The 17,958-nt window shown below is 34.5% G+C and overlaps 1 protein-coding gene across 4 annotated transcripts in view; it reads right to left on the minus strand.

Annotated features, from left to right (window-relative positions):
- Window positions 1-17,958, minus strand: part of ARFGEF1 (ADP ribosylation factor guanine nucleotide exchange factor 1) — a 155,344-nt gene that overhangs the window by 80,071 nt on the left and 57,315 nt on the right. For 3 of the 4 annotated variants that reach the window (XM_026495932.4, XM_057308132.1, XM_057308133.1), the window contains exons 3-7: window positions 17,701-17,857; window positions 16,371-16,517; window positions 14,747-14,926; window positions 12,047-12,323; window positions 8,703-8,813 (exon numbers count right to left, since the gene is read on the minus strand). In XM_026495932.4, the coding sequence (XP_026351717.2) occupies window positions 8,703-8,813; window positions 12,047-12,323; window positions 14,747-14,926; window positions 16,371-16,517; window positions 17,701-17,857 (872 nt within the window). Of the gene's footprint in view, window positions 1-6,999; window positions 7,088-8,702; window positions 8,814-12,046; window positions 12,324-14,746; window positions 14,927-16,370; window positions 16,518-17,700; window positions 17,858-17,958 lie in introns of those variants that run through there. The other variant, XM_057308134.1, reaches the window with a different exon arrangement.

The following is a 17,958-nucleotide window of genomic DNA, read 5'->3' on the forward strand; positions in this document are numbered from 1 at the left end:
ACCACAATGCGAAACCACCTCACACCAGTCAGAACGGCTAAAATTAACCACTCAGGAAACGACAGATGTTGGTGAGGATGCAGAGAAAGGGGAACCCTCCTACACTGTTGGTGGGAATGCAAGCTGGAACTGCCACTCTGGAAAACAGTACGGAGGTTCCTCAAAAAGTTGAAAATAGAGCTACCCTACGAGCCAGCAATTGCTCCACTAGGGATTTACTTCAAAGATACAAATGTAGTGATCTGAAGGGGGACCTGCACCACAATGTTTTTAGCAGCAATGTCCACAATAGGCAAACTATGTAAAGAGCCCAGATGTCCATCAACAGATACATGGATAAAGAAGATGTGAGAGAGAGACAAACAGATAGATATACACACACAATGGAATATTACTCAGCCATCAAAAAAAAGAAATCTTGCCATTTCCAATGACATGGATGGAACTAGAAGGTATCATGCTAAGCGAAATAAGTCAATCCGAGAAAGACAATTATCATATGATCTCACTGATATGTGGAATTTAAGAACAAAACAGAGAATCATAGGGGAAGAGAGGAAAAAATAAAACAAGAGGAAACCAGAGAGGGAAACAAACCATAAAAGACTCTGAATCATAGGAAACAAACTGAGGGCTGCTGGAGGGGTAAGGGGTGAAGGGATGGGGTAAATGGGTGACCGACATTAAGGAGGGCATGCGGTGTAATGAGCACTGGGTATTATATAAGACTGATGAATCACAGGCCTGTACCTCTGAAACTAGTAATATATTATGCGTTAATTAATTGAATTTAAATAAAATGTTTTAAAAAAGGCTAAGTAGAAAGAACAAAGGGGATCTGAGAGGAGGTTAATGTATTCAATTAGTGGTAACACAAACAAACAAAATGATAAAACTGAACTGCAACTATTCCCTTAAAAAGGTGGAGTTTCTTTCTCCATAAATTGTCTCTGGAATTGGAAATATGACTTGCTTTGGTTAATGGTTCATTTAAAAAAAAAAGATGTGACTCAGGCAGAGATTTGAAAAGTGCTTGTACATTGGGCTTTACTCTGGCTTGCAGCTCTTTGGAACTTTAAAACCACTGTATAAAGAAGCCTGGAAATCAGAGATTAAGGAAAGCTCAGACAAGAAGCCCTATTTGATCCCTCCAGTAACCAAACTAATCACTCTGCCAACCAGTAGGTGTGTGGGTGAAGCCATTCTAGGCTGTCAAGCTGCAGCCTACCAGGCCCAGATCAGATCAGAAGACCCACACAGCTAACCAACAGAACTATGAATTTGATAAATGTTCATTGTTTTAAGACTCCAAGTTTTGGGGTGACTTGTTAAATAGGAACAGCTGATATAGTAATTTTATCCACTATCTTAGTGTGATTAAAATTCAGAAGGATAAAAAGTATTGCAAAGCAAGTATTAAAAATAATATAACAGTTTTTATTAAACAAAAATGTAAAACTTACAGTTTTTCTCATATCCATTCTTTATTATCTCTGGGCTTCTGCTATTAGAAATATCTTCTTACTTTGTTTACTTTTCCAAGATAGAATTTTTCTCAGAATGATATCCCTCACTTTCAAGACTAATCCAATAATTTCTTACTGGATTCCAGCAGAACCCTGAACACACCTCTATTCCAGGGCTTACACTATGGACATTATCTATTAATGTGACTTTTTCCCTCACTACATTTTAGACTCTTGAAAGTCAGGAGGATGTCATATTGTCACTGAGGCTCTAATATGCAGTCTGGCATTAAGTATTTTTAAATATTGAATATACATTATTAGGTTGAATTTACTAGCACAGGTTCTCTGATTTGGCTGATACAGAGCAGTCAGAGTGCGCCTAGGTAGGTTACAGAAATAAACAGATACTCAACTAGAATTTATTTCTAAAAAGTTAATACAAAGCAGGTTGAGCTTTTTGCTATGGGAAGAAGATACTGAGCATGTTTTCAGAATTCAAGCTAAGTCAGAAAGATTCACAACTCAAGAAATATAAAGTAGAAAAAAAAAAGAAATATAAAGTAGAGCTGGTTATTTAGAAACACTGAAGTGACACGAGTTGAGGCACATGTTGTCTGAAGTATTTGCTGCCTCTTACTTGCCTTTCTACACATGGAACAGCAGCTTTGCAGAAGTTCCTTTCTGACTGAGCAAAAGTGCTGGCCTTACAGGAAGCCCTTAGAGTAATTTTACAAACAAATAAACAAAACCCAAAAAACAAGAGTCAGAAGAAACAGTCAGTGATTACCAAGAAGAATAATGGGAGAAATTAAAGATCTTGAAAGAAAGTACTCATGAAATGGCTTAGTAAAAGTAAGTGCTTTGGGTTTCAAAGCTTAAGAAAATGTAGATGGTGCAACAGAAAGAAAGGTTAAAATGAAGAGAGCAGGAAAAAAAAATGAAAATATAAAGGTATTCAATAACCAAAAATTCTAAAGGCCAGTATTTGTCATGAATTACATATACATCAAAACTGATAAACATCAAATTAAATATGAATGCTATACAAAAAAAACTAAGGGAAAAAATCAAGGATAACAGAAAGATTAAAACCTGATAGAATGAACTACATGAATAGATGATTCACCAAAAAAAGAAATATGATGGTCCTTATATTTGAGAAGATATTTAATTTCATTCATAGAGAAATGCAAATTAAAACCAAACTAAGAAGTGGATAAAAAGACATGGTATACATACATGATGGAATATTACGCAGCCATAAAAAAGAATGAAATCTTGTCATTTGCAACAATGTGGATGGATCTAGAGGGTATTATGCTAAGTGAAATAAGTCAGTGAGAGAAAGGCAAATACCATATGATTTCACTCATATGTGGAATTTAAGAAACAAAACAAATGAACAAAGAAAAAAAAGAGACAAAAAAACCCAGACTCCATTTAAATAAAGAGAACTGTGGTTAATAGAGGGGAAAGAGGAATGGGTGAAATACGTAAAGGGGATTAAGGGTACATTTATCATGATGAGCCCTGAATAATGTATGGAATTGTGGAATCAGTATACTGTACATCTGAAACTAATACAACACTAAACATTAAATATACTAGAATTTAAAAAAAATAAAGATACATTTCTCACCCAACAAGTTGGCAGAAATTCAAAGCTTTAAATTCCACTGGCAATTATGGAGAAAAAGACACTCTTACACATTGCTGGCAAGAGTGCAAAATGGTACCAAAAAAAAAAAAAGAAAAAAAATGAGTGCATACTGGTAAAATAGCTTATGAAGGGAAATTCAGCAATAGCTAATTATCTTCATATTCATTTACCACTTGACCCAGTAATATCACTTCTATGAATCTTTCCTCAAGATAAACCCCCACAAATATGAAACAATATAGATGTACAGGGTTATTCACTGCAGCATTACTTGTAATAGCAAAGCATTGGAAACAACCGAAGTTTCTGTCAGTAAGAGACTGGCTGAGTTAACTATGATACATCCACATAATAGAGCACTATGCAGGGAGCCAAGAGAGACAATAAGGAAAATTTCTATCAACTGAAATAAGAATATTTATAGTATATATTAGGTGAAAAAAGGGAGAGAGAGAGCGAGAGAGAAGATATACAGTGTTTTGCCAAAAAGAAAGAGAAATAATGTTAGGTACCTGCTTGTTAGTCCAGGGAAAATATACATACAAACACACACACACATACACACACGAAAAGGATAAACTAAAAGCTAATGAAAGTGGCTACCTATGTCAGGTAGGTCAGCAAAGGAAGGAATGGATGGAAGAATTCTGAGTATATGTTTTATATAATTCTGACTTTGATTCATCCAAGTGATCTTCAAATAAATAAAATTAAATCAGTAAAACAGTTAATACGGTTTCCTATTGTCATTGTGTAATTATAAATAGTGTCACCATTATTCATCCTTAGTAGGATATAGTCTAAATACACATACATAAAAAAATTTTGAACTTTAAATTAGTAAGTTGTTGCTGGTAATGGTACATTGTTGCTGAGAATTTGGGTTTTTACTGTGAGAAAGGGGAGATACAAATATGAAATGTAAGAAAATGAAGAGAATCACTGGATGTCACCTGGAACTATCAATATGAACTTGTGACTATAGACTTCCCTGTCTCTGTACATTGGAAAGGCTAAGAAGTAATGACACCATGACACCTCAGTAGCAATGAATACATCTAGTCTCTAAATACAATTGCCCACTAAAAAGAACAAAAACTCCTTAAAGAAGTAACTGATTCCAGGGCTAGGGCAAGGTAAAGTTGAACATTTAACTTAAAACATTTTGCTGATCCAGAAACAAGGAAATGCTCAAAGATAATGGAATCACATCAGAAAGACACAGGTGCTGGACTCCTACTGGCCAGATCAGGAGCAAAGAATAATGGTAAATGATTATAATACAATGAATAACAAAAGAACTCATGAGCTCACAGTATTTTTTTTTTAAGAGGAAGAGCTCTTCTCCATAGAAAAGTGTCAATTAACGTTAGAATTATGAAATCTCTATTTTGTAACCAATGCAGTATCTAAGTAAGTCAAGGATCATCAATGGATGCTAAAACCACTAAATGGATGGATCCTTCTATGATCTCGAAGTATCACTTTCAGATTATTTCAAACTTCAGTTGACCTGTGAAAAACACGGGGCTTAAGGGTGCCGACCCCTCATGTAGTTGAAAAGCTGCGTAACTTCTGACTCCTCCAAAACTTGACTACTAATAGCCAACTGTTGCCCAGAAGCTTACTGATAACATAAACAGTCATTTAACACATATTTTGTATGTTACATGTATTATATACTGTATTTTTACAGTCAAGTAAACCAGAGAAAAACATCCTAAGAAAATCATTAAGAAAGAGAAAATACATTCACAGGACTGTATTTTTGGGGAAAAAAAATCCACATATAGTGGATCCATAAAGTTCCAATTCCTGTCATTCATTGAAGGGTCCCTTCAACTATATAACTATAGTTATAAAGGGTAAAATGCTCCCTTACAATGAACAGAGTTGGTGGTCACCATCTTAACCATGTGATCAAACATTATCACTAATAGGGATAACTTGTTGTTATACACCAATTAACATAACATGATGTAATAAGAAGTACCAACATTACTTATGCAGTATTCTTGCCAAATACATTTAATCTAAATCAGGAAACTGTCATATCAACTCAAAATGTATATAACATTCTACAAAACAATTTCATACTCTTTAAAAAAAGGTAAATGTTATGAAAGATGGGGGAAGAGGCAAGAGGACTTGTTCTAAACTAACAAGACCAAAGAGACAGAATCGAATGTAGCCAAGTGTACTCAGATCCCATACTTAAAAAAGAAAAGGAAAAAAGGATATAAGAGAGACATTTTGGGAATCTGGGAACATTTTAAAATGTGGTATTTATATTAGATATTCTCGAAATAGTGTTAATTTTCGTAAGTGTGAAAATGAATAATGGTTATGTATGAGAATGCCCTTATTCTTAGAAGATAAATGAAGTATTTAGGAGTAAAGTATCAAGATATATATAAACAACTTCTAAAAATTTCAGCGAAGATGAGCAAAACCCACATATTTACATACATGTATGTGTGGGTGTGTAGGTCCATTTGAAACACATAAAACATATGTACTAAAATTCTTAACTAGTGAATTCTTAACAACTAGTGTTCATTGTACTGTTCTTGGACTTTTCTCTAGGTATGAAAATGTTCTGGATAAGAACTAGGATGATCGGTAGGGGAAGAAAGGGATAAAGAAAGGGGGGGTAATCAGAAGGGGGAATGAAACATGAGAGACTATGGACTATGAGAAACAAACTGAGGACCTCAGAGGGGAGGCGGGTGGGGGAATGGGATAGACCGGTGATGGGTAGTAAGGAGGGCACGTATTGCATGGTGCACTGGGTGTTATATGCAACTAATGAATCATCGAGCCTTACATCGGAAACCGGGGATGTACTGTATGGTGACTAACATAATATAATAAAATAACAAAAGGAAAAAAAAAAGTTGCAGAAAAATGAGAGGAATTTCACTTCATACTCTGAACTGATATGTATTCGAGACTGGTAAAGTTTTTTTTGCAAAGGGCCCGTTAGTAAACATTTTAGGCTTTGCAGGCCATATGGTCTGTTGCAACTACTCTACTTTTATAGCACAAAGACAGCCACTATAGGCAATACATAAACGAGCACGTGTTCCAAGAAAACATTATTTACAAAAATAGGCAATGGGCCCAATCTGGTTCATGGAATATAATCTGCCATCCCCTTGTATATATTATTAAATTTTTAAAGAATGCATGGACACGTAATGTTCTTCCTTCCCTGATTGTAAGTTTACAGGGCTTTTTTGGTTTGTTTTTAAAATTAGTACTCCCCGAGATCATGGCCTCTTCTTTAGTCTCTATACCTTCTCATTCAATGATCTTCTGGCTTCAACTACTAATTTTAAATGAATGACTCCCATCTATAGCACCTGCCTCGATATCTTAGGGCAGATTTCTGTATTTCTATTATGTATTTCATAAAATTCGCACAGGGATGGCGCACCAGAAGGTCACGTTTAGTATATCAAAATAAAAATTAGTACGTTTTTCCCCAAGCCAACTTCTCCTCCAACATGATTTAATTTTACCAGTTCTAAAGCATCCACCTACCCATTTAGGCTGAGAAACTGGCAGACCACCCATGCAGAGCGAGTTAACACAGCAGGCCCGAGACTGCCTATCCTTAGAAAGGCCTGTTTTCAAGGTTGGCCCTTGGCTGGCACCCAGGAACTTACATTTTTGGGAGGGTTCCCACTATTCCCAGAACCAATAAGAGTGGCTCACTGTGCCTAAACTATTCGCACAAATAATGTCGTTTATGCTGAAAACCAGCTTTTCTTCTGGAAATCTGAAATTTGGGCACATGCAAGTAAAGGGATGCAACATAACTTTGGTCACTGAGTCTAATGAGCTGCCCAGGTAGCCAACACTCACATCTGATGTGGAGGAATTAAGAACCTCCTGTGTGACTTCACAGGATAGGATTCCTGAAGTGTGCATCTGATTTCTTCCAGACGTTGCCCCATATGCCTTTTCTCTTTGATGATTTTGTACTGTACCTTTACATGGTAAAAATTTAAGTGGTGAGCATAACTATATGATGAATCCTTTGAGTCCTTCTAGTGAATCACAAAACCCTGGGATATTCTTGGGTATCTTTGACACACCTTACAATTTCTCTTTCTCACCTAGGTATTTAATCAGTTGCAAAGTCTTCTTGATTTAACATTCATTATTTCACTTCTAATTCACGTTTCCCTCTCCATTTCCACTGTTTCTGTCCTGTTGAGGATTCTCTTACTACACTGGTCTACTGTACTTTCTACTTCCCCACTTAGTTTCTTAAAACATAATTCTAATCATTCCATCTCTTAAAGATCCTTAATGGTGACTCATTTTATGATGGAATGAAGTCTAAAATCTTAAACCTTTAATTAGTAAGTTTGTTCGAGATTTCTTTAATCTTAGTTTCTACTACATGACATCACATACTTCATACGTCAGCCAAACCACCACCTGTCAATTCGCAGGTGGTAGTTTGCTGAAGTCCTCTCCTCTAGACTTGAGCCAATGGCGTTTCCAATACATCAAATACCACTCCCTATACCTGTGTGAATCCATACAGTCTAAGTTCAAGTGTCATCTCCTTCATGAAGCCCTCCTGGATCATTTTAGCTGGAAATAATCACTTTTTTCCTGAATTTTAATAGGATGTTAGCTGTTTCTTTGTAATGGCACTTATCACTTTATACCTTGTATTAGTCTTACATACATACATTCCAGAACCCCCTTCTGCCAGAGCATGGTCTATCCTGGATTAATTTTTGTATCCTCCTACAGTGCCACACAACTGTACGCACTTCCTTAGTATTTGCTGAATGAAAAGATGAAAAAACGAGAAGGCAATCAGATGAATGCCTGGTTCTAGTGTTACATTAAAGGAGAAAATATATACTTAGAAATGATGTTCTAAGTGGGAGTTAGGTATTGCTGAAACAGTATTATTCTCATTGAAGAGCCATACTGTACATTTAATCATACATCTAGAAGTATATGTAGCAAGGTAGTATGCTTAGTCCTGTGCAAGATACCATGAATTAAATAAGCTTCAGTGGACTGGTCTCAAATCTAATCCTCTCTATAAATAATACTATTTATGGAAAATGTGAGTTAAATTCCTAACAAACTTTAAGACATCTTTATCATACAGTCCATAAGATAAGAACTGGCCCTATATCAACTATACCTTCGTTGTGATAATAAAGGTATAACAAAGCATCATTTTTCCAAAAAAGATATGCATACTCAAACCAAAATCAATTTCAATATTTTCTCGTTTAGAACATTTAGGAGGATAAAGAATATATCTCTGCCAACAAACACAAAAGCAAAAAAATGAAATGGCATCAACTTTTTTTTAATGCAGTAGGGGAATAATGGGTTTTTATAAAAGATTATAACTGAACCTGGAGAAAAAAGGGAATAACTCTTCCATAATTAAAGATAAATATTTTTTCTATAAACACACTCTAATTTGAGAAGGCTTGTATTTTTGCTCCACACATTATATAAATAGCCAGCACAGTGGGATGAAATATCAGAGACAGAAAAAACTAATTTTGAGTGTAATACACTACCTCCAACAACGATGTTCACCATTTCTTCTACAATGCTCTGTACAATGTCTTGCGGCTTTTCTTCACAGTCATGGTTTTCTCCATCATATAATATGTCATTTTTAGATAACGCTTTAAAAAAGAAAAATCCAAGAAAACATTATTTTAATTTTTTGGAAACTGTACTGAACATTTAAAATTAAAAACTTTCCTTAAAAATTAAGAATAAAAGAAAACATACATGAAATTAGAGCGATTACAAGTTAAACCTTAAAATTCGTAACTAAACCAAATTTAAAATAGTTTATAAATTCAAGTCAATTTAAAAAATGATTTACCTGACAAATTATTAAATGATGAAGTAAATTTTCTAGATTATTCCTTTTAGGAGCCGAACATTTTAAAGTATTTTGGATGAAACATTTCTAACACATCTGACACTCTTGTAAGTATATATTAAACGTAGTTACAGCCTACATTGATTAATTCAGTCCATCAGTAATAACAAGCTCATTGTTGTGCCTTAATATTTTTGAAGTCCTTGAAGAAGAGAGATAGGGCTATCTGGGTGTCCACCAGTGCTTTCTAGCCCTTCCTATTTCGTCCCCCCAAAGAATCTACATATCCAATGTAAAACTAAATTAATAAGTAAAAAAGAATTCATTCCCCAATTTAACAATCAAAAACAGAATGAAAAGCCCATCAGAACTTCTGACCAGCATAAGAGAAACTGATAAAACTTGACATTCCAGAGTTAGCTTGCAGATAAAAATAGGATTTCCACTGGGTTTTTTGAAATGCTGCAAATACCTTAGGAAGGCTCGATTAGCACTTTGGGATGCTTTGGGATCTGGGACCCTACCCCAAATGGTATCAGACTGCATATTAATTGATAGTGCTATCATGCCCATCCCCACTCATACTACTATAAAGGACCACTACTTATGATTCTGGCTTCTAGAAGCCTGTCCTCCCTATTGTTCACTGCTACTAATCTATGTTTGCTACATTCTATAAAATACTGAATGCCACAAGGAGAAATTGGTAAACTGATTTTATAAAAAAATTCAAATACAATAACACAAATTTTTAGTGGAGTAAAAATAAATACTTTGACAAGATAATTTTTCCACCAGCCTTAAGCTTTGTATTTTTTTGAGGTTTTATTTTTTAAGTAATCTCTACACTCAACGTGGGGCTTGAACTCACAACCCCGATATCAAGAGTCACACACTCCACTGACTGAGCCAGCCAGGAGCCCCTAAGCTTTGTATTTCCGTGCTCTAGCTGGCTAAAATTATCTAGAGTCTGAAAGTTAGTTTCAACAAAACTAAATACAGAGTTACTATATGAGTATAAAATAACTAGTGAATCAAGAGTCAATTCTCACACAAATTATCTAATGAAACAGAGTAACAATAATATTTATTACACATAGAAAATCATTAGAGAAGTTAACTATTTGTCCAAAGTCACATAACTAATTAGTGACAGAGATGTGATTCAAAGCAGGTAATCTAACTCTTAACCAATGATTCTCAGGTAGAATTTTCATTTTTATCAGCTGTTGGAAGACACTGAATTATGTTTTATTTATAATTCTGTATCCTATTAGGTGACTCATACACAGTAGATGCTTCCATTCCTTGGGTCTCAGCCCATATTGTTTCTTCTGTCAGAAAATTTCCTAGCTAGCCAATTCCAACTCCTATCCAACAAGATTCAACTAAATCATCACAGCTTTCTCTACAAAGGTACTGCCTAACTCTCCTCAGCAGAATTACCTTGTGCATGCCACTTTCAGGATATTTATCACATTATACGTCATTTATACACCTGACCATGAGCACCCTATGAACAATGTTTTTATCTCCATCAGTTTTTTAACCCCAAGTCCCACACAGTGCCTAGGACACAGTATGCCAAATAAATGTTTACTGAATCCATGAGGAAATGAAAGAATAAATAAAGTCCCAGCTATATCAGGGATTAGCCCTTTAAGTCAGCCCCTTTATAAACTCACAGTAAAAGTAGGTGAAATTCTGGCAAGGGCAGACTAGAAAAATGTAAATCACATAAGCAGTACAGATTTACTATTAGTTGGAGTACTGTGAATGGTTTGATTTATCAAGATTATCCCTTTTAAAATAAATAGTAAAACACTATGAAAAATAGTGAAAAGGTATCCAATCTTGCCACTGCTGATGTTCATGCCACTATTGCAATAAAAAAGACGTGGTAAAAAAAAATAATAATAATCAAGAGCTGAAAATATATTACAGAAGTCTTTTCTCAAAGAAAAATACAGGATTCAGATAAACTGTTACTAAGCCCTAACCATCCTACGTCCACACAAACACAGTGAATAGGCAAGAGAATTTCTGTCATTTTTTGACACTAACCTAAAGGAACAAAGGGAACAACAAACTCCCCAGAATATCTAAAGCTCAAAATAATATTTGGGGGGAAAAATGACTTCATGTAATTATTTTTAGAAAAACAAATTAGTAAAATAAATAAATGTAATTTAATTTTTTTTATCTTGCAACCCTTTTTCAAAAAAGATTTTATTTATTTATTTGAGAGAGAGAGAGAACACAAGCACACAAGAGTGCGAGGAGGAGTGGAGGCGGAGGAAGACAGAGGGGGAAAGAATCTCAAGCAGACTCCATGCTGGGTGCAGAGGCCGGAGTCGATTCGGGGCTTGATCTCACGAACCTGAGATCATGACCATAGAAACAAAACCAAGAATCAGATGCTTAATCGACTAAGCCACCCAGGCACCCCACCCTTTTCTTACAAATAAATTTAGTTAGAAAAATACTATCAGAGAACATCTCAATTTCAGTGATTACTACACATCAGGATATAAAAATATTTTTGTACATCAGGTGGTTGGTTACTCAAAAGATTTTTTGTATTTAATTTCAGTACTTTATAAGACCATAATATTTTTCCAACCCCAAAACATTTAGATGCCCTAAAACTTTCATATTCCAGAAAACCTTACTAAATAAATAGCTCTTTTGTTTGCTGTGAAACGAATTTTAAGAAAACTCAAGTTCCTAAATAACACGCTAACAGACATTTATGACCCCCGTTAGTAACATATATCTCCTCCAAAACAAGCCTGTAAATCATACTACTCATGAGATGCCAATGAATGCATAGTACCATTAATAGGTGTCTTGTGTGCTGAAGTCAATTAACTTCACCACGTAGGAATAAAAAATCCACATTACCATAATGTGTCTGATATCCATTAAGTCATACTACCCTTTCCACATTTCCTTCCCAAATATGCATGCCTACACTGTTCCCTTAACACGCGCACATGCCCCACAACCCCTTCTCAAAAAGATTACTTTCAGCTGCAGTTGCCTGATCAGCTTCAGTCTGTTCATTTTCTGCACTGGAAATATCAGATCCATTTTCAGGTTCTGTGTCATCCTGAAGGCTTTTATCCACATCATTTGTATGGGAATCAAGGTCCCCTTCGTGTTCTTGGGACATGTGATCAACAGTTTGAGGTGCCAAATATCTAAGTTGAGGTGATTCAGGCTCATGATGGCTTACTGGAGACTGCAGCAGATGATGATGCTGCCGATGCCTTTCTTTTTCCATTTGTTTGGCTTCCTGCAACTGGAAAGAAATAGAGTAATTTCCAATATTAGTAAAATAAGTTGTTTAAAATTTGGAGGGATAATGTTAAGGTACACTTGATCCATCAGAAGCAAAGAACATAAAATATACTAAAAACACACAAAAACAAGTAACAGTGGTTACTTCTTAGAAGGATGGAAATTGGTACATAAGAACAGAGATGGAAGTCTTTCAGTATTATTCTCTCCACTATTTTTGGTGTTTGAATCTTGTGAATGTATGACCTAAACAAAACAGAATTTAAAAACTAAAATAAATTTTAATAACCTCAGAATAATAAATGGATTGTTGCCAATAGTGGATTATCCGAAAATCAAAAGTTTCACTAAGGGAGGGAAAAAGTGGATGGGGAAATAAAACACATGCTCATTTTTACTCATACATAAACAAAATCTAGATACACAAAAAAGTAGTTAATAGTTACCTATAGGGAGTGGGGGTTAGGAAATGACCAAATTAGAAACAAGAGTAGGGGTGAATTTTCAGCGTAACATGTTCTTATGTCACGTCGTCAAGTGTCTTTTTAATTAAAAAAATAAAACTGCATTTAATAAAATAGCCACGAGTACTTAAATGTCTCTACTCAGTCATCTTAATGAGGATGAAAAACTGTATCAACAAACGTTGAGTTTTACTTTAGGAAACCTGTCATTATTATATATATAATACCACCCATAAAACTGGGTTACTTATAAGATGCTAAAACAGTAATGGTCAGAATCACAGGACTTCATTTTTTAGCACTTTATTGCTTTTAGACACAACTCTTATGGTCCTCACGGCCTAGTAAGAATGACTCTCACAGAATGAATTTCCATAAAGGTAAATACTTTACTGTGCCAAAAATGAATATTTCATCTTCCTTAGTAATATTCCAGTTTATGTGGAAATACCAGAACTAATTATATAAATTTATAAAATAAATTTAAATGAAAATATTTTAATGCTCAAAAGGTAGGAAGAACCTTATAATACACATGGTCTAAATCCCGTTATTTTACAGATAAGGAAAGTGAAGGGCATGACTAGCACAGCTAGAATCGGAACAGAATTTTCAGACCATTACTCTAGCCCATTCATGAGAAAGTCAATTTCCAAATTAGTACTGAAGAACCAATGACTTGCAATGCATTCCCACCCACCCTCAGCCTAAACTTCAACAGATCTCCACTATGGATTAGCAGAGCAAGCACATGCTTTGGAATCATAGGCAAGCATGGTGTTGAATTCTTGTTCTATTTATTCAAGAGTTATCGAAACTCTAGAAATATCCTTAAAAAAAAAAAAAGAAAAGAAATGTTATTGCATGAAAATAAACCTTTAAACATTTTCTATAGATGTCCATACTTTCTAGACTAGGGTTTCTCAGTATCAGCACTATTGACATTTTAGATCAGACAATTCTTTGTTGTGGAGAGAGGCTGTCCTGTGTGCTTCCAAGTATTTAGCAACATTCTCATCCTCTACTAAATTCATATTAAGTACAATGTCAGATCCTGGATTGGATTTTCAAACAAAAAAAGGACATGTGTAGGAAAATTGGTGAAATTCAAGTAGGCTTTGTAGTTTATTTAATAGTTATGTACAAGTATCAATTTCTGCTTCTGATTATTGTAATGTGGTTATATAAGATGCCAGCATTAAGGAAAGAAGGATAAAGGAGATCCCTCTGTAATATTTGAAGTTTAAAATCAGCTAAAAAAAAAAAAAATTAAAAGCCGATTCGTAATTATGAAGACCTGAACAATTTAAAAATACATACAAATGATTCTTTAGCTGATCTCTTACCCCCCAAAATGTATTTCCACAATACAGATACATATTTTATTTTTATTTTTTTTAAGATTTTATTTATTTATTTAACAGAGATAGAGACAACCAGTGAGAGAGGGAACACAAGCAGGGGGAGCGGGAGAGGAAGAAGCAGGCTCATAGCGGAGGAGCCTGATGTGGGGCTCGATCCCATAACGCCGGGATCACGCCCTGAGCCAAAGGCAGACGCTTAACCGCTGTGCCACCCAGGCGCCCCATATTTTATTTTTAAATGACTAAATAATTTTATAGCAAAAGAGATCAAATTAGGTAGTTTTATATCTACATTAAACTCATCTATTAAGCTTGAGTACAATAAAAATATTATCAATTCATAAACACTTCCATGAGGATGACAATAAATATCTAATTCTACTTGTGAACTACTAAAAATGTATTTTTCCCAAAGTCAAACAAGTCAGTAAACCTCAAAACAAAGTAATACCACAGATCTCCAGTAAGTAGCACTGTAAATGAAAACATTCTTCTCTACAAAAGCACAAAAGATTTCACTGTAATTTCTCTATAAACTCTTTTCTATATTTGATGTCTGTGGTATTCTTTAAATCTCTCTCTTTTTTAATACTTACTGCTTGGTTTTCCATGCGTGCAAAGATAACATTTAGCATCTGAGTAAGAGTAGCTTTGGCTGTTGTCTGATTGATGAGATTTTTGCTTGCTAAATAGATATTGTAACATGTTCTCACAGCTTGCAGTACAGTTCCTTCATGAATTTCTATGTGTTGAGATGTTACTGCAGTAAGTAAAGCCTTTAAAAAGAAAGATACAGTTGAAGCAATTTTCTACATCCAGGTTTCAGCACAAAAATATGAGTATTTTTATATTATAATTAAAACTTTCAGACACCATTACCACTTTTAGGTATACACTAACAGAATTTTCAGTATACCCCAAGAGAATTTCTACCACCCTTGACTATAGATCATCAACTGGCAGTTGTTTCCAAATAATCCAAGCCCAGAACACTAGAAAACTATTCAATCATATTGTTTCAACCCAAGTTTCATTTTAATAAAAATATTAGTTTCTTAAAATGCACAGCATTAACTCTGTCACAACAGAACACAGATAATGCTTCATACGATATATATGTCCAATGAGACTGTCAACTTTGGCAGATACACAATGTCTTGCGCACTCCCAAATTTTTCTGACATCTTTCTTATAGACCAGACTCAATAAATGTACTGCTATTGTTGTAGAAGACGTTTACAAATAGAATAAAGCATTAAAATATCAGATTAAATTAGAATAAAGCATTTAAAATAATCTTAAGTGAATCCTCCAACAAAGTCAACAACTTTAATTTATGTGAATGTTCATACATTAGGGTACTTGCAATTTCTCAAGAACAGGGACTCCTTTGTCCTTTTATGTTGTACAATGCTATGCAGAATCAGCATTGAGTATATGCTAAATAAACCATGACTGACATGAAACTGCAAATGATAGGCCAATTACTGGGCAGCTTTTCTAGAATAGAGATAGGACTTGTGAAGTAAATACAGCTATGAAACTGAACGGCTCAGAAGGGGCTATATTCACACATGAAAAACACTTTATACATGTAAATGATTTCAAAAGTACTAAAAGTATAAGAAAATTTTACTGATGTATACATGTATCACCACTACCATTAGTAGTCATATTAAGAATTCAAAATTTATAAGAGACTAAAAAAACAACTGAGTGACTTTTCTTTAAAAGAGTTTAATCATCCAGGTATATTACAGCACAAACCCAACACAAAGTTTGGCTAAGCAGCTTCAGCTGATGAAAAGGTACAAGGGAATCAGGAAAGCTGGTTCACATGGTGAAGCATGGGTCTAAAAGGCAGACTATAAGGGGTCCAAATGTAGAGAAGAAACTAGAGGGGTCACACGACCATAGCATGGACCCTAAAGCTCAAAAGATGGAATATGTACAGTAAACATTCCAGAAACTGAAAAACTCTTGGGGCCAAAGCCTAAATTGGGATCTTCAAAATAACGGACTTGGAAATACAATATAATCTTCTAGTGAACTCCTGACACTCAACAACCCCCCTCATACGGTGTCTAAAAAGCAACTAAATGACCTCTATTACAGCTGGAAAGCACATAAAATGACCTTTCCAAATAGTTCCAAGATAAAAGGCTTCTGATTTTTAAAAAAAGAGATTATGAATGACAAATTCACTATATAATCAATTACCTTTATTATTTGCAACTGAACTCCTTCATCTGTTTGAGGACCTTGGAAGCAGCCACAAATTGTTTCAATAATTCTATCAATTAATTTTTTGCCTGGTGTTGTACTATCTGGAGCATTGCCAGTCAAGTGCCCATAAGCAATAAGTTTCTGAAATGGAAAAAGAAAACAAAGATCCCCATTAAGCTAATATATATGCTAATTACACACTAAAATTATAATATATAATTTAATATATATTACTTTTTACATAAAAACATTAAAGTAAAATCAAAGCCAACTGGAAAGTTTTCCTGGAGAAAACTTTATTTGCTATAAACATGTACAATTATTTACATTCATAATAACCACAAAAATATAATAACCACAATAAAACCATCAGGCAATATTTTGAGAAAGCCAGGCCTCAGACCTTATCTCTGATGAATCAGAATAGCTTACTGATTTCTATCTAACCATTACTGACATTGCTTTTGTGAAAGCTGTATTAACACATTTAAAGGACTCAAAATCTCTTTCCACATCAGATCTGTGAAAATGCAGAAAACCCAATTTCCTTACACTGGCTATAATAAATCATAGATTTGTTCATCCATTATCCATTATAGCCCTGAAAGCCTTAGATACCATAATTTTAATTTTTCAGGGAAAACAAGGTCACAAATCAAATGAACTTAATCTATCTTCTGAAAAAAAGCATATGAATATGGTCTTTTCCTAGCCATTGAATTATCGGTTCAATAGGTATAATTTCCCAAACAGTGAAAACACCTAAAAAGAGAAAGACCCCTCTATCTGGAAGTTTTACAAGTATCTTAAGTCTTAAGAGAATCCTGTGTGTGTGTGTGTGTGTAAATAAAACAGGATGAAAGATTTCAGGAATTTTTCTGACATAACTGAAAATCAGAGCTAAAGTCCAGCAGTGAATATAAACAGTAAACTGTCAATATTAACCTCTTGCTTTAAATAAAACAGCAGGCATTTAGTAAAATCATTTGCAAATGATTTAGTAAAATCATTGCAAATCATGATACATGTAAAGTCAGCAGCAGGTTAAAAGTCTTATGGTTCTTGCATCTCACTGATGGAAAATGAGACCGAATCAACACTTAATAAAGATAATGTGTCTCACTAAACTAATGATTTTTGTTACCCTTCAACTAGGAACATCTTTTTGCAATTATTATTTTGTCTCTCTTAAATATAAGCAACCATTTGGTTTCTTATCACAAGAATATTCAAGGCTTTCATGGAAAATGTCTGAATCACCAATTGTGAGTAATATTTAGAAACACATTCAAATTAAAGAGTTTTTAGATAATTTTATACATACCTGTAAACAATCGAGAGATGTACTAACTATACGGGGACATTTGGACTGGCATGCCAATTCAAAGGGTAGGAAATACTTGTCTGCTTCAATAAAATTTGTCTTTGATTTCACTGGTGGAAGGGTGCTTGATCCACCTTTTGCTTCTCCATGAGGAGGACTAAAGAAAAAAGAGTCTAATTAGAATATCACATTTTTCATACTGATAAGCTCATACAAAAACACAAAATTTCAGTTCTAAACGGAATTCGGCTAAACCAA

The sequence above is a fragment of the Ursus arctos genome, unplaced genomic scaffold, assembly GCF_023065955.2.
Source record: "Ursus arctos isolate Adak ecotype North America unplaced genomic scaffold, UrsArc2.0 scaffold_6, whole genome shotgun sequence".
NCBI lineage: Eukaryota > Metazoa > Chordata > Mammalia > Carnivora > Ursidae > Ursus > Ursus arctos.